Source organism: Manduca sexta, chromosome 14 (assembly GCF_014839805.1).
Source record: "Manduca sexta isolate Smith_Timp_Sample1 chromosome 14, JHU_Msex_v1.0, whole genome shotgun sequence".
NCBI lineage: Eukaryota > Metazoa > Arthropoda > Insecta > Lepidoptera > Sphingidae > Manduca > Manduca sexta.
In genome coordinates, this window is record NC_051128.1 from 8624767 (window position 1) to 8647488 (window position 22722).

A 22722-nucleotide genomic window follows, 5' to 3' on the forward strand; every position below is an offset into this window, starting at 1 on the left:
GGAAGTTTGACTATCTAATATAAAACAAAAGCACAGTGACAACTTGCTCTTCTATAATATTATGTAAATTGTAATCAGATACTGTTACTCAATAAACTTCTCAAAAACTTTATCAATGAATATTGCAACAAACCGTTTCCCAATCTTAAGCTCTGTGTGGAATAATTTCCTCGTAGTGAGTTAATGATGTTAAACTACTCCTAATTTAACGTGAAATGGTCACAGTCGCAATCGGCATACCACGGAAAGCGGTTAAATTAAAAAGTCCGGTATGTGATGAACATTTAACACAAAATTTGCTAGAACTGTAGACGATGATAAATACATATACTTTATAAAATAAATAAGCATAAAATATTAAAGCGCCTTTTTTTCAATCATCAGATTAATGCTATATATAATATAATAATTACAACACTATAAAAATATAATTATTTATTTTTTCCTCGGACTTTTGAGGTAATTGTCAAGACTAAAGAAACTATCTAAGTCCATTGTAGTTTCTTTTCAATTATCAATTATAATACTTATAAAATACGTTTTTTTGCAGAGATTTTCAACATTCACCGTAGTAACACTCAGCCTATTCGTCGGCACCGTAATCTTAGGTAAGATGCTCCACATCTTCATGTTAGCAATATCCTGCATTTTATTACTAATTTTATGATAAACCTATAATGTCCATGAATAAAATATCGTCATTCTAATGTCCCAAATATTGATTACTACAGTGTTTTACATTTATAATATTAATAATAGATTTACAAAGGACTTGTAGATTAAATTAAGTCCATGCAATTACATTTTATTAAAAATGACAAGTTAATTAATAAACTGTTTCATATATTTTGAGATCAAAGGTAATTTAACTGATTTTTACTGAGGAGAAAAAAACCTTTTATATTTAAATAAAAATTCTTACAATAGGTAAAGTATTATTTAATTTGAACCCAGAATGAATACCTACATACCTACAAACTACAATACCCCGGCCTTAATCCCTAATATGCGACAATTTACATTATTGCCATTAAAAAAATTCCAAACAAAGCCGAGACTCGCTTCCTCGGATAAACATGTTGTCGCAGCGGTCCGAATAATCATTTAAGTAGAGCGTGTCCTTCGCATTGCTAAAATGCAAAGCACGTGACAACCAATATATATGTACATACATACATACATACATACATATACACTGGTTTTATATCTGCGTGACCGCTGTTGCCCGGCAACCAATCATGTGACAGGAGATTGCTATTACAGGTGTTTATTATATTTTACCTATATTTATAGGTATAAACTGCCCTACCCTACTATTACTATTTATTTATTTATATATATATTACCATAAAAGTCAGGTAGATTCTTGAGGTACATTAATAAAAAACCGTAATCGTTGGCAAATGCTTGGGATTACGGTCAAACTTGTAAGTCAACGCAATCGAAAGATATGACCATTTATGTCGCATATTTTGCGATTTCACTAGGGAATAAGATACTTCCCGGTGACCTAGAATCATGAAATTCGCAAGAAGAAGTAAAAAATTCAATTTTTGTATATGAAATAAATAAAATCTGAAAACCGTAAATATGTAATTTAATAACAAAAAAAACTTATTACTAACGGTTGGTGCAATAACCCTGTCTAAGGATCGAATGTGCAAAGATAAGTTTGTCAATTTTAAACTATTAAGTATACTAAGTACTTAATACTTAGTAACTACTAAGTATTAAGTATACTAAGATACTTTACCTACAAGTTTGTGCAGAACCCTCTGTACGCGAGATAAAACCGCACGTGTCTGGTTTTTTTTAAATTAAAGTGCTAGATAAGCTCGCCAGTAAAATAATGTTTTATATCATAAACTAAATACATTTAAAAATGAAGTCTGGATGAACTAATAATATTTTTATGTACCATTGATCGATACATGCAAATATTCGTAAGATTATTAAAAGGACAAAGCTGAAATAAAAGCAACATCTATTGATCTAGACATATTTTTTGTTATATTTAGTACATAAAACTTGCTTAAGTGTTTTATGATGAAATCATTACAATTATTCTGCCATTACAAAGTAATTAACTATAAACATTAAACAGCATCTATATAAGAAGTGTATGATAATATGTGTACAATCAAAAACGATTTACAAAAGTAACATAAACTTAGTTTAATATGAATTATATATTATTTTTATTTGTTTTAATTAGAACAACATATTTCAGTGAACAAGCAATTTCTTTAATAGTATATTGAATATTCCATCAAATTACCAGTACGAATCTCAGTTGTAGAACAATTTGTTAAATCTATTAATATCTATTGTTTCCACGGTACGTACCACATTAAATTACATAAACAAATCGTAGGTAGTAGACTGCAAATGTTACTAAACTAGTCAGTAACTAAGCTACTTTCGAGTCCTTTCTAAGATCCGCGGTAGGTGCAACGGTATATAAGTGGTCTCAATAATTATTTTGAATGATAGCAAGGCTATTGTTGAATATATTTGCGCAATATTCCAATACAAATCGGTTCTAAATAGTTCTGATGCGGTTCACCAAGATTTTGTAAGTTTTTTTCGTAATGAATCTGCCGTTTTCTTGTTCTCACCGAATAAGTGAAGAAATCAACTTGCATTTTGCCACTGACCGCATAAAATCATACTTAATATATCGTATGTAGTAGCTACAGAATAATCACTTGTTAAGAATCATATTTTAAATTCATTTTTTAATTGCCCCTTTGAACGCGTGAACCTAGACTAGATAGAGACGCTATGTTAACTACCCATTCACATTAGTTAAAGTCCTAAACAACAGTTTGTGTTGTGCATTATAATAATGGATAGATAGATACTCGCGAACTAAATAAATATTATTTTTTAATACTCATCACTCATCAGGATACTCTACCAATATGTTTCAGTGTGTAAGCACGGCTCATCGTGGCACGTGGCGGGCGCGCGCGTTGCCCGCGCCGCGTACCGGGCCTTCTCCGCCGAGCGGCTCGACTGCTGGCTGGCGGTGCACGTCGGGCTGGGACACGTTAACGTCACGCTCACTGGTTAGATCTCATACCGAGTACCACCTATTAGGTACCTGCTTCAAATTCAATTTTGAAGTGCATCTTAGAATCCAGACTCGATAAAATGACAACTATTAAGTCCAATAAGTTCTAATACCGAAATCTATAAGTAACACCGGGACTTTCCTTTCGCAATTACATGCTGCTCTAAAGAGTTACTGAACAATGCAGAGAATGTTATGATAATGTTAAATCGTTTGTGCTCTTTCATGAATTACCTTTTAATTTTTAGCACATGCCTTTTTAAGCATTATCCCAAAAATATATAACACCTTAATGTAGTATTTCTTGAACTTAACGATATAACAAGCAGTAGATAATATCTATATGCGAGGCAGGAAAACGCCGCAGTTCAAAAAGATTTAATTAAATTTTTTATTACATTATGTTTGTAAACAACTATTGTACATGTTCTGATGTAATGGATTTGTTGACCTTTCCTTTGAACAAAGAGTTTCGAAATGATGGCAAAGTTAATGTCGCGTCATGTTGTTTTGGATTTATTTTTTGTACATTAAAATTTTACTGTTTGAAAGATCTAACTTGAAATTCTAGTTTCGGGTCCTTGGCATTAGAATCTAGCTCACGAAATATTTGCACCTCCATTTGTAGGAACTAGGAAGTGTTTGTGAGCTTTAAGAGTTTTTATATGGTTTGATTTTTTTTATTTTTTATACGGGCAGGGCAATGTGACCCAACTGCTCCTTATGGTAAGTGGAGTGGCGTCCAATAGAACAGTTATTCATAACAGAGATTAATTTATCATTAAGACCTAGGCACTATATAGTATTTGCCTTTATATACATCTTCAATATTACAGCCTTATCATGGGGAAATACAAGTATTGGAGACCCAGGAGTGGACTACAACGAACAATTTCGATGGGAGGAGGCCGGGGCCATCCAGGACTGGTACCGAGCCGGATTGACGCGAGGTCTTCCTTACCCTGTGCTGTCGGTAGCTGAACACTTCGCGGTGCAACACGAAGGCTTCGAGTGGGGAGCAAAATACCGCGCCGCAGGATACACTACTGCGACACTGCTATGGTAAAATATAAAGTACTAATTGAATATCAGGGTTTTAATATAACAAAACTGAATTAAAGAGTTTACCAAACAAAGCGCTTATGAACTTAGTTTTAATGGAAATTCATAGCAGATAGATTACTAAATCTAAATACATGACGGAGAAAATTGTGGAGATCGTTAGAAGGTCAAGTTCGCTACGGTGGCGAATTGCGACGCCCCTATAATAATCTCACAATGCTTTTTTAATGTAATCGTTTTTCAGGACGGCCTTAGCTCTTTGGTTGCTGATGAACCTGCTGTTAGTGGTGGTGCCTCGATACGGAGCTTACGCTATGGTGTCTCTTGGAGTGACGCTGTGCGCCGCGGCAGGAGGCTACTGGGCCTCTTTACCCAACGCTCCCCTCATAGTCAGATTGGATGGAGCCATGCTGTTCTTCTCGCTCGGCTGGTGTTTCTGGCTAGTGCTTATTGCAGGTATTTCGTAAATAATTCTGTGTAGTATATTCTTAGTTTAAAAATATGCTCTATTGATGATCGGTGAGGCTCTGTTAGCTATTATCTCGAATGTTTAGATGCTTATGTGTTTGTAAAAAACTGAAAGGGTTTACGCACGGGTAGACCATGTTTTGGATTAACACATAGGCTTCTTATTGTATTTAACAAATAATTTACTCTATGGAAAAATATGGAATTTTGTATTCTGACTTTAGAATTTTATAGGACTTGCAGCGGAGCAGGCTTTTCACGCGGATGAAGCCGCGAGCATAACCTAGTATAATTAAATAACAAATCAAAGTGAACCAAGTCCACTAATTTCATCAAAGATACAAAACCCGGCTAGCTCAGTCGGTAGAGAATGTGACTATTAATCTCAGGGTCGTGGGTTCAAGCCCGACGTTGGGCGCACGTGTTATTTTAGTTTAAAAGAACCACATATTATGCCATATTTAGGAATTAATGATAAAGTCCCTGATTGTCTATTTGTGAAATAAACAATATCTTTAGTTTTTTAAAAGACTCGCATAAAACTATCTGCCATATGAAATTGGTTATGATTGATAGAAATACGACGTTGCCGTTCTGTCCAATCAAGCAAGTAGCAGTTAAACATATCCGCCAGTTAATTTATCACGGATTTCATAGTAAAATATTACAGTAGCTTTTATTTGTTAGATAATGTTATTATGTAAATAGTTATCTAGAACTTTATCGGGAACCGATGAAGTTGGACTTTACGGCCTGTTTCACAAGTTTCAACTAAATTTTATTTAACTGTTATCAAGAAAACAACCATTAAGATTCGACATTCGACATATCGGATATCTTTCGACATTATTTACTACCTCGTGGTTCTTTAATGAATTAACAAAATACTTATCCTATTATATATCATTTTAACTTCAAATTATTCGTACTACCTATAAACCAATACGAAACTGACCATTCTATTTTTAACACTTCATTCACAGGTAGTTCGTGTGTCCTAGTAGGGTTGTTCATAGCGATACTGGACCTGATCTGGCCGCATCGCTTCTCCACCGTCCTGGAGGTGGACTACGACACTCCGTACGATAGACACGTGCTGATCGTGGACAGTAGGCAGCGAGCTAGGCCCCAGATGCAAGCATCGTTGCCTACAAGGATATTAAGGTAAAATTAATAACCCTCGCCCTCTGAGCCCCTAAGAATCAGATTTTTGGCGAAATGTGGTTGTAATAACACCTCTGCTTACCTCTGGAATGGGGAAAAAACATGATATCTTTCATTCGTCATGTTTATTAAGATAAATTATTGACTAGAATTTAAAATCCCAAGGCGATCTCACTTCATTGAAGAAGACAGTTTATATGTGACAGTTCATGCAACGGCCCGTTGGATTGTGTGTGTTCCGAAGGTGTATAAGTCAACGTTCATATATTTTTCAAAAATATTTATTCTCCGTCATAAAAAATCATTTCTTCTTCATTTGCAGGAGACTGTCTTCAAAAACCCGTGAGAACGAGGGCCAGGTATCCATGTCGGTTGTAAACGAAAGCAGAGGACGAGACAACCCCGCCTTCCAACACGAGCAGAGGAAACCCAACTCGCCGTGGAGGTATCCGTTATTTAGGAGACAATTGGATCGGTACGACAGTTTGAATTTTTATCCATATAACCATATCTGCGTTTTATTTTGACCAGCTTATGACTCCATAATTATAATCTTAATACTATTTAAGGCAAACCTTATGTACTACAAGTAATTGCGTTCATTCTTTAATATCTAATAATTAATATATTTTAATCTAAATCCCTAATTTAGGTCAAATGTAATTTTTTAAGTTATGCTAAAAATAGAGTTCGTAATACTAAAATATAATTTTAATAACATGACTAACCGGGTAAATTTTATAGAAGGTTTAATATATTATATTGCAGTGCGGATTCAGCATCGAGTCTGGGTTCCAGCGTGAACGGCAACAACAGCTCGAACATCAAAATGTCTCCTCTGGCGGGGAGTCATCCCTCTTCGTCTCCCGCAATACCTCCACACAGGTTATTAAATTTTTCTCTTTGGTCTTTTCCAATAACCATCATTGCATCTTGTCCCTATTTAAAAAAGAAATACAATATAAATATACACACCAAAATACATAAACTCAAACTCTTTACTGTTAAATTGAATCTACGATGGTATAAACATTATCAAGATTCTTAATCCATAACTGTGGATACAGCAAAACTTTAGAATAAAAAGCAAATACTTAACAGAATAAAGAGCGATAATTTTAAGGAGTTTGCAAAGAGAAACATACACACGTAAATCACCAATATTAATTTTGTTTTCAGGTACCGACCTCAGATACCAGCCGCGGAGCGAGTTAAAGACATGTGGTGATTGTAAATCGCCCTAGACATAGCATAATTTATGAAATGCAATTTGTACGATTACGACTTAGTTACTGATCTCTACGAAGAATATTACGTAAATATTTAAATTGAATTTAACACTTAACATTAACAACATGGATCGTGATTAAATACATTAATCTAATACAATATTCATTAGTTGCCAATAAGGAACGGAAGAAATATCCTTGTTAAAAATTAATTCCTGACTTAAAATACAATTTTATTATAAAAGATTTAAATTTTCCGACTTTTGGACGTTACAAGTATTAATAAATCAATCATTAATTAAATTTAGGAATAGGTTTTCAATATACTTAAATTTTAGCCGACTTAATATTAATGTTGACGTAATAAGACACAAGAACTTTGCTTGACTTCATCGAATGAACTGTAAATATGTAAATTTTAGTAAATTATAAAATAAAAATACACTCCAGTGTCATAAATTATTCATAGAATTATAAATCTTACAGTTACCGCGACGAAGCGTTACCTAACGTAGAAACTACTTATTTACTTTAACAAGTTCTCGGTAACTTGTATGTATGACTACTACAAACATTGCAATAACTGTTGAACAATTGAGAAACTCTAGTAATTTTACATTTTCACCTCAACACTTTTCTTGTAATTGCGCAAATTACTTTATTTAATAATAATCTCTTATGATTTTTGCCTTTCGTGAACACAATACAAAAGTAGACTAAAATGAAAATTGTTTCTCGTGGTTACATATCATTGTAAGAAATGGTTGATATTATAGATCCAGGTCTTAATTAATTTCTAACAACTGTATTCAAACATACATCGACACACAAGTGAATACTTTGTGCCATGTAAATTCTGTTATATTATCTAGTACATTTATAATACATAAATAACGAAAAAATTAGCAAATTAAAATAAAATGAAACAATTAGACAATCCTATTAGACTTATCGAGAATGTACATATTAAAGTGATTGTAAAAAGTAGAAGGCAGTCATGTTAGTTTTAATTTTAAGTTATTTATTTTGTAAAACATGTAGTTGAGTGAGTGAATGACTTGTGATATTTATGTTCGATCTTAGTATAATTGTAATCACAATTTTAGTATTCTACGTCACTTTAGTTCTTAATTTACTTGGACATTTTCAATGTTGTGAAGATATGTTTGCAACAGTGAAAGTGTATTGTTATTAATTACGCCTATAATGTACCTTCCTACCATAAAAACAAAATATTATGTCCTCGTACGTAATTTCTGATCATCTCTGGCAAGGGTTCCTGCGACGATGAACAGAAAATACCATGTTCCGACGTACTATTTAGAATGACCGTCCAGAAAATATTTATTGTGATCGAGAAAATAAAAAATTATAAATTTTAATGTTATTTATTATTCATCGAAACCTATGACACATACACTAATCTACATATCAACAGATTTGATACAAAACAACACCAAATCAAACAATCGAAACACAAAAAAATCAATTCTTAAAAATTACAATAAATTTAATTATCATTCCACATTGTCCATGTACTTATTTCTCCAAGGTTCAACGTCATTAAGATTGATCTTTGACCAAATGATCAAGATTCAACTGGCAAAGGAACGCGTTCCAATTCACATAGCCTTCGTGTATTAAGGTTTCTGCCTCGGCCCACAGCTTGCACTAAACATATAAATGGGTTATGTTAGCCGGTTCTATAATCTAATTAAAATTTTTCACGTCTCAGTTCACATTAAGACGTGTATTAATTACTAGACATACAGAATTAAATACTGATTACTAAGAAACGTGTTGACTACACTCATTTATAATGCACTAGCTATAAAGCATAAATACGTTACCTATATTTAATATTTTTTTACCTCAGTATTCTTCACTGGTGGTGCATGTCGCACAACTTTTTGCAAGTCATCTTCGATCAAATTGAACACTGGCCGAGTTTGGAAGTCCAAGAAAAACAGAAGATCTTCATAGGCGATATTGCATTTGTCATCTTTTTGCAAACTGATAAGGAATTTATATATTATATATTGAAATATATTTACTTACATTTCAAATTTAAAAAAAGACTATAACAAGTCATGATAAATAAAACGTACCTACGCATCCATCGATATTTCAATTATCTATAATGTATTTGATGATATTAACAAGTAAATACGTTACGAACGACGTCACGACGTCAACGGTGAGGGAAAACATCGTGAGGAAACCTGCACATCTGAGAAGTTCTCTATAGGAATTTCGAAGGTGTGTGAAGTCTACTAACCCGCACTAGGCCAGCGTGGTGGACTAAGGCCTAATCCCTCTCAGTAGTAGAAGAGGCCCGTGCTCAGCAGTGGGCAAGTATATAATACAGGGCTGATATTATTATTATTATATATTACATGAATCATTTTTTCTACATTCTTTTTAAATACACATATCTGTCATAATTGTTGAAACGTTCTAAAAAATTGTTTCCTGAACAAAATGCAAATACACTTAATAACTCACACTTGTAGCATACATTCCATGAGATCCGGGTTGAGTGGTAGCCGATGGGCTCGCAGTACTTGTCTCAGCCGCTCCATGGGCAGCACTCCTGAGCCCGCGTCATCAGCGTGTAACAAGCCTTCGCGCAGGCGCGCGCGGTCGTCCCACAGACCACGAGTCAACTCCGTGAATACCAATGACCTGGGTAAACGACTTTAGCTATGAACTATAAACTAACAAAATTATTAACTGAAAAACGTGAAAATTATCTTTGCTTTTCGCAAGTTGGCTAAATGAAATAAATTAAAAGAACTTTATATTTAAGTAATGTAGAGTTTTGATATGTACCTTATCATTTCACGCCGTGGACTCTTTTCAATTCCTGTGTCACCGCGAAAGTATCGAATAATAGTCAAAAACTCATGTTCCGCCATCTTTTCGCACATTATCTCTTTCAGTGCTTGCCTTTCGAAAAAGTACATAACTATGTTGTTTCAATATTATAAATATAACACTTAGGTAAATAATTATACAGAAGTAAAATTAAGCCACGCGCTAAGTAGATCTATAAAGATAATATTATAATAGTCCACTTGTTAATAAGAAATCGCGATCAACATTAAGATGTCCAATTGTAGGTAATATTTTTTTAGTCTGATTCTTTTTTGTTTTAACGATGATGGACTTACAAGAAGTTATTAAATAATGTGTAAATGAAGAAAACTCTTACTTAAAACATTTCACAGACATGAGTTCTTTTTTATCGGGTAACACCGCATGCATGTATTTAGCAACAAAGTTTTTGTATCCGTTTTCTTGTGAGGCTAGAGTCCTTCTTATCTTATCCATAATTAACGCTATATTTGCCATTGGATACTAAAACAGAAGGTTATGCAGAAGTAAATTCTAATGTAATTTTAGATGATAGAGAATAGGCACACCTACACCAGGTATTAGACCAAACTGTCTTTCCCAAAAACCCCTACATTGGCTGTAAAAATGATGAAGGCTTAAAGTTCGACTTATGTAGGTAGAAAGACCGTCAAAAAGTACCTCACTTTTTAAAAAGATTCTACCAGTCAGATGTTCTGCAACTCACAACTAGAGAATCCTAATATTATCTAATATTCTACTTGCCTGTTCACTGTGCAACTCCAGATATCTCAAGGCATACTCGTCAGCCGCCACCAGTCGGAAGCGATGTTTGTTTATAACCAACTCGTTCCCCACCCACATGTCTTTATCCGTGTAAGAGGGAGGCTCTTTGGGAACAAAGAAGTTAACATCTGGAAGATACATTTTATCTCGACGGAAGAACTTGCCACCCTGAGAGAAGAATTCATTATTATAACTACCATACCGCATAAGGAACCACGTGTAGCTGTAATTGAGTATTAGGATATGACGTATTACTATAGATCTTTGAGGAGTAATGGCAAAGATGATAAGGATATCAGCCCGTCATCAAAACTTCCTATTTGTAATTTTTTTCTATTAATTTTAATAGAATTAATCGCAATTACGACAAATAGCAGATTTCTCACCTTGAATCCTGAATTTCGCTCACCGAGTTCAAATATGCCAATAGTATCATCGCATAGAAAATATTTTATGATGAAGTAACGTCGCGAGTCCTCAGGATTATCGTTAATAAGGCGAGCAGCAAACCGCAACACGTGAGAATCAAAACCAACTCTAAAAACCAAATATATTGTAATTCAAAAATTCTAAATTATTAACAAATTCAAAATGAAATATTTTTCATACGAACCTGTCCTTGTTAAGGAACTTGATGAAGTCACGGTGCGGCGCTTTTGGTTCCACCGTCCGACAGTTCTCAGCGGAATCTTCATACGAACCATACCCGTTCCACGGAGGTAACTGACGGTCAGCTATGTTTGCGCTTATACTTTCTGTGCCTTCGTCTTTAGGAATAGGCAGCGGAGTAAATGTGTCTAGAGGAAATTATATTCATGCTTTTTGAAAAATGTCATTGGTATCGCACATACTATTACATCTTATCCATAATATTATTTTGGCGACACATTTATCATTAATAAATTTATCTTACCAAACCCATAAGTAACTCGGTAATATTCCTTCGTGAATGGATCGCAGTCAATGAGAACAACTTTACGTCCATAAACGTTCAAGACTGCGCCAATGCTCAGATCCGCTGGAGTATACGACGCCACTTTTGGACCGCCAGTCATTTCTACGTAAGACGGTATTTTCTAGAAACAAAATTATTTTCTTTGAATTATACCAATATTTAACTTTATGGCTACATTATAAGAAATAATAATGTAAGGTTACCCGAGGCAAACGCATTCTCTTCAAAAACATTGGTGCCGCTTCGACTCCAGAATTAGCAGACATAGTTTCCTTGATCTCAATAGTATCATCTCCAAGGAAGTAATGTATCTCAAGGTTATGTATAACGCCGAACTCAGAATCACGGTCATCCCAATAGCCATAAAACCTGCAAATTCATTGAGGTGTAGGTAGTCGAATTTATTTCCTAATATACGTATGTAAGGTTGGTAGAGACACCTGTTTAAGAAGATTCAGTGTTCGATTCTCACGCTACGCAGTATATTATATTAAATATATGACCTTATTGTTTTACGAAAATTTTAGCACGTAGGTATTTTAGCCTTTCTAAGCCAAGTTTGAAGTATGAAGAGAAAACTGATCATACTTAAAGGTCATATTCATACCAATTTCTTTTGGGCTCTACTCTGTCATTTATCATTATTTATGTTGCGTATATTTTTATTAATTACATGTATGTACTTAAGTATGAACTTTCGTGTGTTTAAATATGTTCTTCGACTAAAAATACAATACTGTATAAGTATGAAAAAAAGAAATACAAACCGCAGAACCTGCCTGTCAAAATCCAAAAACTGTCTGAAAGGCCTATGTTTAGGGGGTTTACCAGCCGGCGGGGCTCTCTGTAACACGTAATAATATATGCGTTTCATAGATTTTTAAGCAGTTCTTATTTTATGACATCAATAACGTTACCTCCAAAGCATCCGGCCACGGAATAGGGTCCGGAACATTGATCCCAAGCCGATTCAGAAAAACTCTTGTAAAATTGTCACAGTTCACGATCTATGAATAAAATTAACTTTCATTACATTGTAAAAATTGTTTAATTAATGCGAAATATAAAAAACTCTACAACCTTGAAAACTTTACCGAAGAACGTCACTTCACGCCCAATATTAAGATCAAGTACATCGTAATAAAGATCGTAGCTAAACGGCAGACGAATTCTTTGACGGCTTATCATAGTTCCTGTTACAGACATACAAATCTATTAGCAAAATCTTGAAGTTATTCCCTATGATACAAAAGTGTGAATATTCAGGGAGTTTAGCTTTATCGGTCTTAGAAAAATATAGTCTAATTTAATTATTTCCCCAATAATAAATGCAGATATTTTTTCATTAAAGTACAAAAACATATTTTTTAGTTTGTACATAATTTCTTTAATTGTGGATATCAGGATTTCAAATTTCTTAGAGAGAATGTACGTGTGTAAGGATGTTGGCTTTTTATCGGGATTATATACAACGTAATTACATTGAAGTTACCTTGCGACAAACCGCTATTCTCCGTCCTTGGTTCCATTACTTTAATAGTGCCATCTTCAAGGAAAAAGAATATCTCTACTTTACGTAAAATGTGGGAAGCTGAACGCATTTCGTGAAGCGATTGTTGAAAATATCCTTGGAAATGCAAAATCTGTAACGGAAAGAATCTAGTTGTCACGTATTTTTACATACTGATAGATTTTTTAAACAAGGCAATGCGCATTCACCAATACAAGAAAACATTCATAAGCTGTTGAATAAATTATAATAAGACACTATCTACTATAGGAACGTAAACCATGATACCAAGTGGTAGACACTTCTTTTTTATCTCGAGACAGAGCCTTATTACTACAGCCTAGGTTTGCGGGGGGCGACTGAGCTGTTATCTTGGGTTCACCGTGCCTTACGATGCCGCTTGGAGATGGAAACAACGGACACCACCACACACACACCAACTAAAACAGCTTTTAGGTGGCATTAGGGACGACTGCTGGCTTCCTCCGACGGAAGTATCATAATTTGTCGTCCACAACCACCTTTGCACGGTGACGCGGCTCGTCGCCTGTTGTTGACGGAGCTCAAAAGCCCCCGCGCACCGAAAGACGCCCTCGCCGTCAATGGCAACATTAAACCTACCTTCCACTCTGCCATCCATCCCAAGTAGTAGACACCTAAACGATTCAAAAATGAAAAACTGATTGCTATGCGTGTAAAGATGATAGACGGTACATGACGTATGTGGTGGGAGGGGAAAGGGATACGACAATAATATGAAAACACCTTTGACGCCAACTCCGATACCTCGGCACGAATAAGGAATCCCTTGTTCTACTCCACGGAATACCCTGCGTCCTATACATACCTACAAAGAGTCTTAAGACAATACTGTACTGTTTAATTAATGTTTTTGCATAGTAAAGTGAATAAAAGGAAAATGTATAATATATTATTGCACATACATGTTTGTCATACATTATCCATGTGGGTAGATCCGGTGCCTGCTTCCTACAGTACAAAGAAGGTACTCGATTCACTCCCTCCGCTTTGTCTACCAGCATATTCACCTTGTCGATGGATGTAAAGACTGGTCGGACGCCAAAACTCTTTTTGCCCAACTGAAATAATAAATATTAAATAAGAGCATAAATCAATGGTCGCAATTTATTTTCCACCAGACGAAAATTATTTTATACCTATAAATAATATCTAGTATTTTCCTTTAAGATAGTAAGTACTTCTATAATTCTTCTCCGATTGTCGAGATTGTAAAATAGGAAAACAACTTTATATCTCCCGTGACCCGAAAAAACGAGCATGTCGTTTAGGTTCTCGCCAATGAAAACAGATCGTAACTACTGACTAAAGTATATGACGATTTTTACAATGACTGATAGAAGTAAATTATGTAGAGCCGTTGATAAAGCTCAGTAAGAAAAAGTTTTATAAATAAGTAGTATCAATCCACAGATTCCTTAGCTAGTGAAGATAATACTGTTCTAATTAGCATTAATAATTACCAAAGGATTTCCGCCATAGCCAGGCAAAAGAGGTAATCTCGGGTTCCGTATAGCCATGATATTGTATGAAATAAATTAGTACAAAAACGAGAAAAAAATTACTCCACAACACTTATGTAAAGTTTTAAAAATGATATTCGTAAACACAAGAAAAAATAATTATAAAATAGCAAAGAGTAAGTATATTTCATTGGAGTATTTCATACATACAGTAAACGGTTGCTGTAGAAACTAATAACTATTAAGGACCACCCCCGAGCAAAGGAGCTTAAAACATTTGTTTCATCCTTGGCGTCGCGACGCGCATTACTTGCGGGAATATGCAACGATATGCAAATAAGTTCTAAAAATAAATTTTAATTGTTTTTGAAACTTTCTACTAAATTTCTATCTAGTAATTTTGGCTGTATATAAAAATTATGTGTACCTACTCTAAGAGCATAAGTAGGAAATCAACAATTTTAGTGGCATTTTCATTATCATCATCATCACCCACATAGAGTCCACCGCTGAACATAGGCTTCCTCCAAAGATTTCTAGACGGACCTGTCGAAAGCAGGCTTGTATTAAATGAGTTCCTACAACTTTTATCAAGTCGTCTGTCAGTCCCGGATCTTGAATTTATTCGAGGTGGGGCAAAATTTTGAAAATGCCGCCCCCACCCACCTATATTTTTACCTTTGTCATGATCATCATCATTATTTTGTGCCCACCGAGAAATAATTTTAGTATTGAATGTACTGGATGTCTCAGTAGTCAAAGTTAATAATGAGTTATGTATTCGTCTGCCAAGTTTGAATTTGCCGCCCTCTGTAATCGTCGCCCGGGGCATGGGCCCCGGCTAGCCCCCCCTTAGATCCGGGGCTGTCACTGTCCACCTTGCAGGTGGACGTCCGACGCTACGCTTGTCGACATTTTCATTTTGAATAATAATTGGAATATGCTCGGACTCATTTCGTTATTTAGTAATATTTCACTTGTTTATATAAAAAAAGCTTATTTGAACAATTTTTGTCAAAGTGGGCGCCAATTTAAAATTCAATTATTTGTATGACTGTCCTTTTTGTTGGACTTTAATACTGTTTCGTACCTATGTTATTCATACTGTTGGCAATACCGCATTCTAGTTGTCACTTGTCAATCTTCAATATGTATTTTTTGTTGTTAAATCATAAATTGTGAAAAACACTTGTAGTTTTTAGCTATTGATACACAATTTAAAGCACATCTAAACCACCCCGTTTTACCCATATATTAATATGTAAATTTATTATAAATCTTCAGAACAGTTTGTCTACTACTAAATACAGCAAGATGATTGATATCAAGACTAAAATCAACGCTTTTTTCATTTTCAATCCGAGTTTAGGCCCCAAAGAAGGCGACGTAAGTATCCAAATAACTGTAATCGTTAGCGCACCAATTTATTTTCACATGGTTATTTTGTTGTAGGAATTAAAACGGATATTGTTCTTCCACCCCAGTCAAACGAGCCCTGATGCTCGGAAAATGCAAGTTGGACTTTGTGAAGCTGTGGTGAAGTTTATGTCGTAAGTACTTAATTATATTAAATAGTTAATCAGATTTAATACACCTTACCCCCTGAATAATTAACAATTTCAGTACCAGTATAGGTATAGATGTAGGGTAGGTACCCTACAGAATGAAATTAAATGCAAACTAATAATACCTGGTTTAAAGTAAACCCGTATTAGAATCTGTTGATTGCTCCTTTACAGAGGGATAATTAGTTGATTACAGATATGTGTATAAAAGCAAACTTTCCTTGCAGAACATTTTCCTCAGAACCATGCGAAGCTCTACAAACACAAACAAAAAGATACATATTTTATCAACCTGAAAAAGGCTATTGGATGGTGTTGGTAAGAAATCAAACATTTAAATACATTTGCTATGACATACTGTAGTTTATAATGTATTAGGCATGTTGAACTGTGATGCTAAATTAAATGTATTGTCCACTTGTGCAACTCGCCACACACCAAGCATGTTGTTCCATATTCCCGTAGCAAAGCCCAATACTAGATTATATTTGTTCCTGAAATTACAAAATAATTGCTTTAAACGTATGTAACAATGTAGAGGCAAAAATGGCTTACATACATATTAAGAAATTAAATAAAGAAAAGTAAATTCTGATTTGTTTTCCATATCTTTTTCCAAAAGTTACTTGGTTTTGTGTTTTTTTAGTCAATGATAGATAATGTTTCATGTCCAACATATTACATATAATGTATAAACAGTTTTTGAGTGCCAATAGGCTAAGAACTTGTTCTAAAAAAAAACTTAAGCCATTTTTGGTCTTGTCATATTAAAATTCGAAAATGTAAAATACCTAATACTAATATAGATAACTTTTAGGTTGTAACAATACCTTATACAACAAAAGCATTATCAGCTATTGGAGAAAGCAGGGGAGAAGTAGTAAGTTTTGTCATTTTATGTTCTAGTACTCCATACATTTCATTATACTATGATTGAAATTATTTATAAAATATCATTATTTGCAGGTAGACCCCACTATTATGTGTGATCTATTAAAATCGGCATACAAAATGTTCAGAATGTTCCGAGGACCATTTAAAAATATTTCAAATGATGATATTTACACAATATGTGATCAGTTTTTTTCTCCTGTAAGTACCTAGAATCCAATAGTTTTATTGATGTCTTTCATAATTAACTTTCTCACTAATAATGATACTCCTGAAAATATTGATAAAGTTGTTACTTATCCACCCATCAAAGTAAACAGCTATTGAGACAACCTAAACGATACCAAAATATCAGTTTTTCTAGTATTTTGCAAACCTCTTTTTTCTGGGAAATAACCATTTTTATGAAAAGCTTTTATTGTTAATTAAATTTATCTCCTTTCAGTACATATCTTCCAGAAATATCACAAATGATATCTCAGATGTGATTCAAGGTGTCAGTTACTTACCATTGGATAAAAATTCATTCTTCAAAGTTGTGTGTTTCATAGATCTGCTGGAAATAAATTATCCAGACCTAAAATGTGTTTCCTTTGTTTACAACGAACAACTTATTTGGTAAGATAATAATAAGTATTGATTTTTTAGTTATACACAACAACAAATTAAGATGTTTACTATGATAATTTATAATTGGCAAGCTAGTATAAAACTTAAAATCTTAGTAATACCTATTATATTTAGAAATAGGTATAATCTCTTCACACATTATACCTATATACATGCATAATGCATATGTTTTATATCTGCGATGACGTGCGTCGGAGAAAGTTACGTATAAGAACATAGTTATATTGAACTAGTTTTTGCCTGCGCCTGCGCCCACACGAAAAATTTGTTATGGGATAAATATTTTTCCAGGATAAACGGCAACCTATAGCACTCGAATGTAGTGTAATTTAGTATTAGTAAAAATAATTTCAAAATCGGTTTAGCAGTTCCTAAAATTAGCGCGTTCAAACAAACTCTTCAGCTTTATAATATTAGTATAGATTTCCGAAATCTATATTTGATATTTGTGTACAATGAGAGAAATATAAGTATAGCACTTTTTAATACACAATATTTTTTTACAGGAACAGTTTGTGCACAGAAGATATGTTAACCCTTTATCAATATTTAGTTCAAACATTGCTACCAAAGCAGGTAGAAAGAGAAATCCAAGGCGGAGCAGTCGCAGCCGCCCAGAGACATGGACGATTTATTTCACCACCAGAAGGCATACAAATTAAAGAAGATTTAGAAAGATTAATGAAGGTACATCTTCAGAGGGAGGATGATGATGAATCTAAACAGTATTATTTAATAATTTACAGAACTTTAAGTGCCACGATTTGTTTCACGATAGATGGTTAGTATAGAATGAAATTCATTAAATAATCAAAATTAATAATAATTGCTTTAATTGGTGAGTTTTTGTAGCAAACACATTTTGAAAAAATATATTAGTCGATGGACTACACAACATACAAACAGTATTATAGATGATAATACTGTTTGTATGTTCTTCTATGTAGCAAAAATATACGAAAACTAGTTCATTTAAATATTAGGAGTTTTAATAATATACTTAAATTATTTATAGTGAACACAAGGCTCCAACTGGAAACATTCAGGTCGTTAGACGCTTTTATCGGTCCCCAACTTTCGACAATAGCATCAGCTATAAGTGAACAATGCGCAATACATGCAGTACAAAATGCTCAACTGGCAAATGAACATAAATTTATTTATTTTAACCGACTAAACTTGGCATTTAAATCTTCTGTAAGTATACTTAAAAATAAAATTGCCGTGAGACAATTTACATGCCGACACATAATAATCCTTTTTTTCAGCCTCCAATTAATAAATTACTTCCTTCGACTACAGTAAAGCCGGAAGTGTTGAGTATCATATCAAGAATACACACCGATACAAAAAGGTAATAATAATATAACTATAAAAATTTAAATAGTAAAAACCTAAGATGTTTTCATTACATAGATACGTTGTCCGAGCTCAATACTGGCAAGACGAAAGTAAGGTAAATGCCCGACTTAACAGCCAATGAGCGTGCGGCACTAACGTTGTTACGTAACTGTTGATGTATATATATCCTTTTCTAACAAATGTGTGCTGCATCTTTTTATTCCTTCTTCGAGCCAATTATATGTATAGGTACGTGAATATAGCAAGTAGTGCGCCGTTTTTATGTGCCATTTTGTTAGTGTATGACGCGTCTATTTGTAAAACGTCATTGGGAAAAACTGTTAATCTATTCTTGATACTTATTAATCATCAGAGTCGGCCTTAAGAGTGGCAAAGCGGGCTGCGGCCAGAGGCATCACTCGGTGGCTTGGAGGATCTTTTTTTTACGATCTTACCTTTATTCTCCTCCGCCCCGAGCCTTGCGTTTTTCTTTTTTGCTTTCGCCTAAAGCCTCCCGTCGGTTAAGGCCGCTATTATTGATCTTTACGCATTTCAATGATTTTATGTACTTAGGTCATTATGTCTATATGTAGATAAAATATTTTTTTTACAGCCTGGGTAATTATGGAGAAATTATAATAAAAACCCCTGACGAGTACTGGATTACAGGGAAGTCGTCTAATGATCGAGAATTTTATGTTATAATTCAGGAAAAAAACGCCAATCTAAAAGAAATTGCAGGTAAGAACGAGAGTTAATTCCTGGTTAGGACTAATATATAAAAAGCGCATCATTGGATTAAAAACCTATTATTATTAACCGGGAATCGAACCTGTTGATTTATAAATAGAAAGAACATATTTAATATCAAGACTTAACAATATCAAGACTCAACAATGTATTACATTCATGTTTCATCTATTATAGAAATTCCTTAAAGAAAATATAAACTTCATTAAATATATTTTTTACGTTTTAAAATGTATAAAATTTTTATTTTCAGATGAAGTAAAACGAATATGTGAAGCTCAAATGAAAGGCATTTTCTTCTATCCTATGTAAATATTTTTTTGATCAACGCATTTGAAAAGAATTATAGTTACTGTCAATTAAAGATGCTCCATCATTGTATCATTCTATAAATAAAATAAAACGAACTGTTATCAAGTAACATAGCTATATTTTTATTATCTTATGATAACACTCATATTATATAGAATATAATTAGTATATTACATACACTTAACAATAATTGAATGCTAATCAAGTGAAACCTTATCATCTTTACTAAATACTTTTCTGTACATTTTTATAACAAGGTCCTTATTTTCATAGCCCCAAGCTAGCAATACGAAAAAGAACATTACCATGCCAATAATAATATGAAATACTACAGAATCATTGTACAATTTATTTTCAGAAATTTTACACACAACCCCAGCTACACACAATACCAAAATGAAAACTTTACCAACACGCAAACCATCCAAAGGCTTGTATTCTGTATTCCTGTATTTGTTATTTATAAAGTGGATACTGTGCAAAATTCTTGCAAACATATTAATGCAGTTAGATATTATAAACCCTACTGGTCCAAACACATATGTGAGAACATAAGATAGTACCAGAAAAGTTATAGAAAAAAATACCATCAAGAAATTGTAACTATTTAACTGAGCACTAGTCATTGTAGCAAATACATAACATTCAGTAACACCGTTTATAGCTATGAGAACTACCGCTAAGCAATGACTTCTAAGTAACTGTACAGGAAGACTGCTAACTACAAACGCCTCGCCACCATACAACATCAACAAGGTGCGTGCATAACTTTGTCCAAACACTAGAATTATTAAGCCAATTGAGCTAACTGTTTTACATACTTGTGACAAAACTGTACAGGATTCCTGTATTTTACTCTGGTCTTGCTTCTGCAGTGGTAAATCCCGACTCACCATATGCGTGAAGTAAAAATAACTACTGTCTTCAATTGGCCGAAACACAAATCTAGCAGCTAAACTACCAAGATTATTCACCACATCATAAGTTGCTTGTTCTGTAAAACTCATTACTGGACTTGTGGACATTACATACTTCTCCCCTTCAGTCAACACTTGTTTCACTATGCCTTGTTTAGCAAAACTTAATGTTAGTGTATTTAGTTTTTTATCAAATGAAGCATACAGTGATCCTAAATGTTTTGGAAAAAAATCTCTAAAAGATGTAAATTGAAAATCATCCATATTATTGTATAGTTTGTGTAATACCATATCAGGAATTATTTTACTCTTTAGAGCCCCCTTTGCATACAAAGGTTTATACTTTATATACCAGTAAAAAAAGAGATAGTATGTTAAAGCAATTGTGCCTATGCTTATAACTTGTGCTACTGAGAAAGCTATAAGTGCCTGAGATCTATCATACACAATTATGGATACAAACAATGTACTTCTCACAAAAATATGCAATGTGTCCAAGCCCACTTTTAATTTAATAAAACAATACATTTGAGCTACTAGCATCATATTAGCACAACATAATTCTAACACACAGGAGAGTGCTACACTCCAACACCCAAATGTGTACTGTGCAGCATGTTCAGGGTGCCCCAGAGGTAACCAATTAAGCCAAACATATACAAATATTATAGACAATACACAACTAAGAGGCACTGACAACCAAATTTGATTGATAATATGACTCCAACTACACTGATCTTTTTGGCCTAAACAAGCTCGATTAAATGGTTCCCGGCTTAAAAATAAAATAGTGCTTTCTAAAAGCAGTAGTCTTACATTCATAATACCGAGGACTTCATGTCCAACATTTCTTATCACCCATGCATTGATAATAAAGGTGACACATCGAAATAAAATTTGAAATAAAATATTGAAAGATGCATTCTCAAGGCTACTCATTAACAGGTTCCGACCCATTTTGTATTATGTTAGCATCAAACATTAACAGTGTTCCCCTCCACAGCAGCTGTCTGAATGCTTCTTTTTACAACATAAATTTTCTTGTTTGAGAGGCAGATAGCAAACCAGTGGTCATCATAGGTTATGGATATTTTCTTAAATTGTTCATTGGGTCCAAAGGCAACTGGGTCGACTCTGAAAATAGAATAACACTAAAGATAGTCCTATAGCCATTTATGTACATGAAAGCTTGCAAAAACGAGATCAAATGTGCTCACTTATTAGACAAAGTGATGAGATCAGTGATTATCGTTGCAACACGCTCGTCGTTTTCGAGTTCGCCCCCAGACTCTAGGACGGCGCCGTCCTCCGTCAATACCAAGTAACCAATCTGGTCTGGAATTTTTTCCATTATAACTGCAATGTTTATTAATATTTAGTAATACAAATATAATTACCAAAAAAAGGAGAATTCAGAAAAACTATTGTTTTTATACCTCACAGACGTTTTCATAAAATATTGACAAACGAATCTGTCACGCTGTGACATTGACATTAATATATTTTTAATCTGGGGCAATTTCTACATCAGAGATAATAATAATAATAGTACATAATGCCAATTGCAAGTTAGGAAAACTAACAATATTTTTCAGCAAATAATACCACAGGAAACCGGCTGAGGCTGTAAATTATACTGCCATCCTATTAACAATGAGAATAATAATTACATTGATTGACCTTAAATGGTACGACTAACTTTTAATTC

At 33.8% G+C, this 22722-nt stretch overlaps 5 protein-coding genes and 1 non-coding gene across 8 annotated transcripts in view; 3 read left to right on the top strand and 3 right to left on the bottom strand.

Annotated features, from left to right (window-relative positions):
- Nucleotides 1–8381, top strand: part of LOC115447632 (dual oxidase maturation factor 1) — a 62260-nt gene extending 53879 nt beyond the window's left edge. For both annotated transcript variants that reach the window (XM_030174792.2, XM_030174791.2), the window contains 8 exons: nucleotides 551–608; nucleotides 2934–3071; nucleotides 3913–4138; nucleotides 4383–4594; nucleotides 5590–5770; nucleotides 6093–6245; nucleotides 6539–6655; nucleotides 6950–8381. In XM_030174792.2, coding sequence (XP_030030652.1) covers nucleotides 551–608; nucleotides 2934–3071; nucleotides 3913–4138; nucleotides 4383–4594; nucleotides 5590–5770; nucleotides 6093–6245; nucleotides 6539–6655; nucleotides 6950–6998 — 1134 coding nt within the window. In that variant the 3' untranslated portion in view covers nucleotides 6999–8381. The remainder of the gene's footprint in view (nucleotides 1–550; nucleotides 609–2933; nucleotides 3072–3912; nucleotides 4139–4382; nucleotides 4595–5589; nucleotides 5771–6092; nucleotides 6246–6538; nucleotides 6656–6949) is intronic.
- Nucleotides 4952–5024, top strand: Trnan-auu. The gene has a single exon. It is a non-coding gene; the product is annotated as a tRNA-Asn (tRNA).
- On the bottom strand, nucleotides 6622–14872 carry LOC115447630 (EF-hand domain-containing family member C2). Of its 2 annotated transcripts, XM_030174789.2 has the most exons (16): nucleotides 14609–14872; nucleotides 14051–14206; nucleotides 13089–13239; nucleotides 12677–12789; nucleotides 12514–12603; nucleotides 12364–12440; nucleotides 11800–11965; nucleotides 11555–11717; nucleotides 11255–11438; nucleotides 11028–11178; nucleotides 10621–10809; nucleotides 10214–10359; nucleotides 9832–9948; nucleotides 9505–9684; nucleotides 8871–9012; nucleotides 8374–8670 (listed from the first exon to the last, which is right to left on the bottom strand). In XM_030174789.2, exons 1-16 carry the CDS (start codon nucleotides 14663–14665, stop codon nucleotides 8563–8565), a joined length of 2190 nt encoding a protein of 729 aa, XP_030030649.1. In that variant the 5' UTR covers nucleotides 14666–14872; the 3' UTR covers nucleotides 8374–8562. The 2 variants fall into 2 exon arrangements, with proteins under 2 accessions (XP_030030650.1, XP_030030649.1); XM_030174790.1 differs by lacking the exons at nucleotides 8374–8670; nucleotides 8871–9012 and adding an exon at nucleotides 6622–6709 and having other exon boundaries at nucleotides 14609–14870.
- Nucleotides 14873–15709: 837 nt separating this feature from the next.
- Nucleotides 15710–20206, top strand: LOC115447642 (vacuolar fusion protein CCZ1 homolog). Its single transcript, XM_030174811.2, has 11 exons — nucleotides 15710–15994; nucleotides 16061–16158; nucleotides 16401–16491; nucleotides 16991–17053; nucleotides 17140–17265; nucleotides 17510–17682; nucleotides 18201–18475; nucleotides 18710–18891; nucleotides 18963–19048; nucleotides 19649–19776; nucleotides 20039–20206. Exons 1-11 carry the CDS (start codon nucleotides 15923–15925, stop codon nucleotides 20095–20097), a joined length of 1353 nt encoding a protein of 450 aa, XP_030030671.1. The 5' UTR covers nucleotides 15710–15922; the 3' UTR covers nucleotides 20098–20206.
- LOC115447641 (protein RFT1 homolog) lies at nucleotides 20196–22076 on the bottom strand. Its single transcript, XM_030174810.1, has one exon. The coding sequence runs from the start codon at nucleotides 21969–21971 to the stop codon at nucleotides 20295–20297; it is 1677 nt and encodes a 558-aa protein (XP_030030670.1). The 5' UTR covers nucleotides 21972–22076; the 3' UTR covers nucleotides 20196–20294.
- Nucleotides 21508–22529, bottom strand: LOC115447646 (ragulator complex protein LAMTOR4 homolog). Its single transcript, XM_030174815.2, has 3 exons — nucleotides 22451–22529; nucleotides 22232–22370; nucleotides 21508–22148 (listed from the first exon to the last, which is right to left on the bottom strand). Exons 2-3 carry the CDS (start codon nucleotides 22363–22365, stop codon nucleotides 21989–21991), a joined length of 294 nt encoding a protein of 97 aa, XP_030030675.1. The 5' UTR covers nucleotides 22366–22370; nucleotides 22451–22529; the 3' UTR covers nucleotides 21508–21988.
- Between the last annotated feature and the right edge of the window lie 193 nt (nucleotides 22530–22722).

Bases quoted from the DNA above. Each gene is read 5' to 3' on its own strand.
- LOC115447646 (XM_030174815.2), bottom strand. From the start codon at position 22,365: ATGGAAAAAATTCCAGACCAGATTGGTTACTTGGTATTGACGGAGGAC. The intron at 22,149-22,231 runs GTGAGCACATTT...TTCTATTTTCAG, and splicing joins CTCATCACTTTGTCTAATAA to AGTCGACCCAGTTGCCTTTG.
- LOC115447642 (XM_030174811.2), top strand. From the start codon at position 15,923: ATGATTGATATCAAGACTAAAATCAACGCTTTTTTCATTTTCAATCCG. The intron at 16,492-16,990 runs GTAAGAAATCAA...GATAACTTTTAG, and splicing joins AAGGCTATTGGATGGTGTTG to GTTGTAACAATACCTTATAC. The intron at 17,683-18,200 runs GTAAGATAATAA...ATTTTTTTACAG, and splicing joins TACAACGAACAACTTATTTG to GAACAGTTTGTGCACAGAAG.
- LOC115447641 (XM_030174810.1), bottom strand. From the start codon at position 21,971: ATGGGTCGGAACCTGTTAATGAGTAGCCTTGAGAATGCATCTTTCAAT.
- LOC115447630 (XM_030174789.2), bottom strand. From the start codon at position 14,665: ATGGCTATACGGAACCCGAGATTACCTCTTTTGCCTGGCTATGGCGGA. The intron at 12,790-13,088 runs GTAACTTCAATG...TGTCTGTAACAG, and splicing joins GAATAGCGGTTTGTCGCAAG to GAACTATGATAAGCCGTCAA. The intron at 12,604-12,676 runs GTTGTAGAGTTT...TTTTATTCATAG, and splicing joins TCTTCGGTAAAGTTTTCAAG to ATCGTGAACTGTGACAATTT.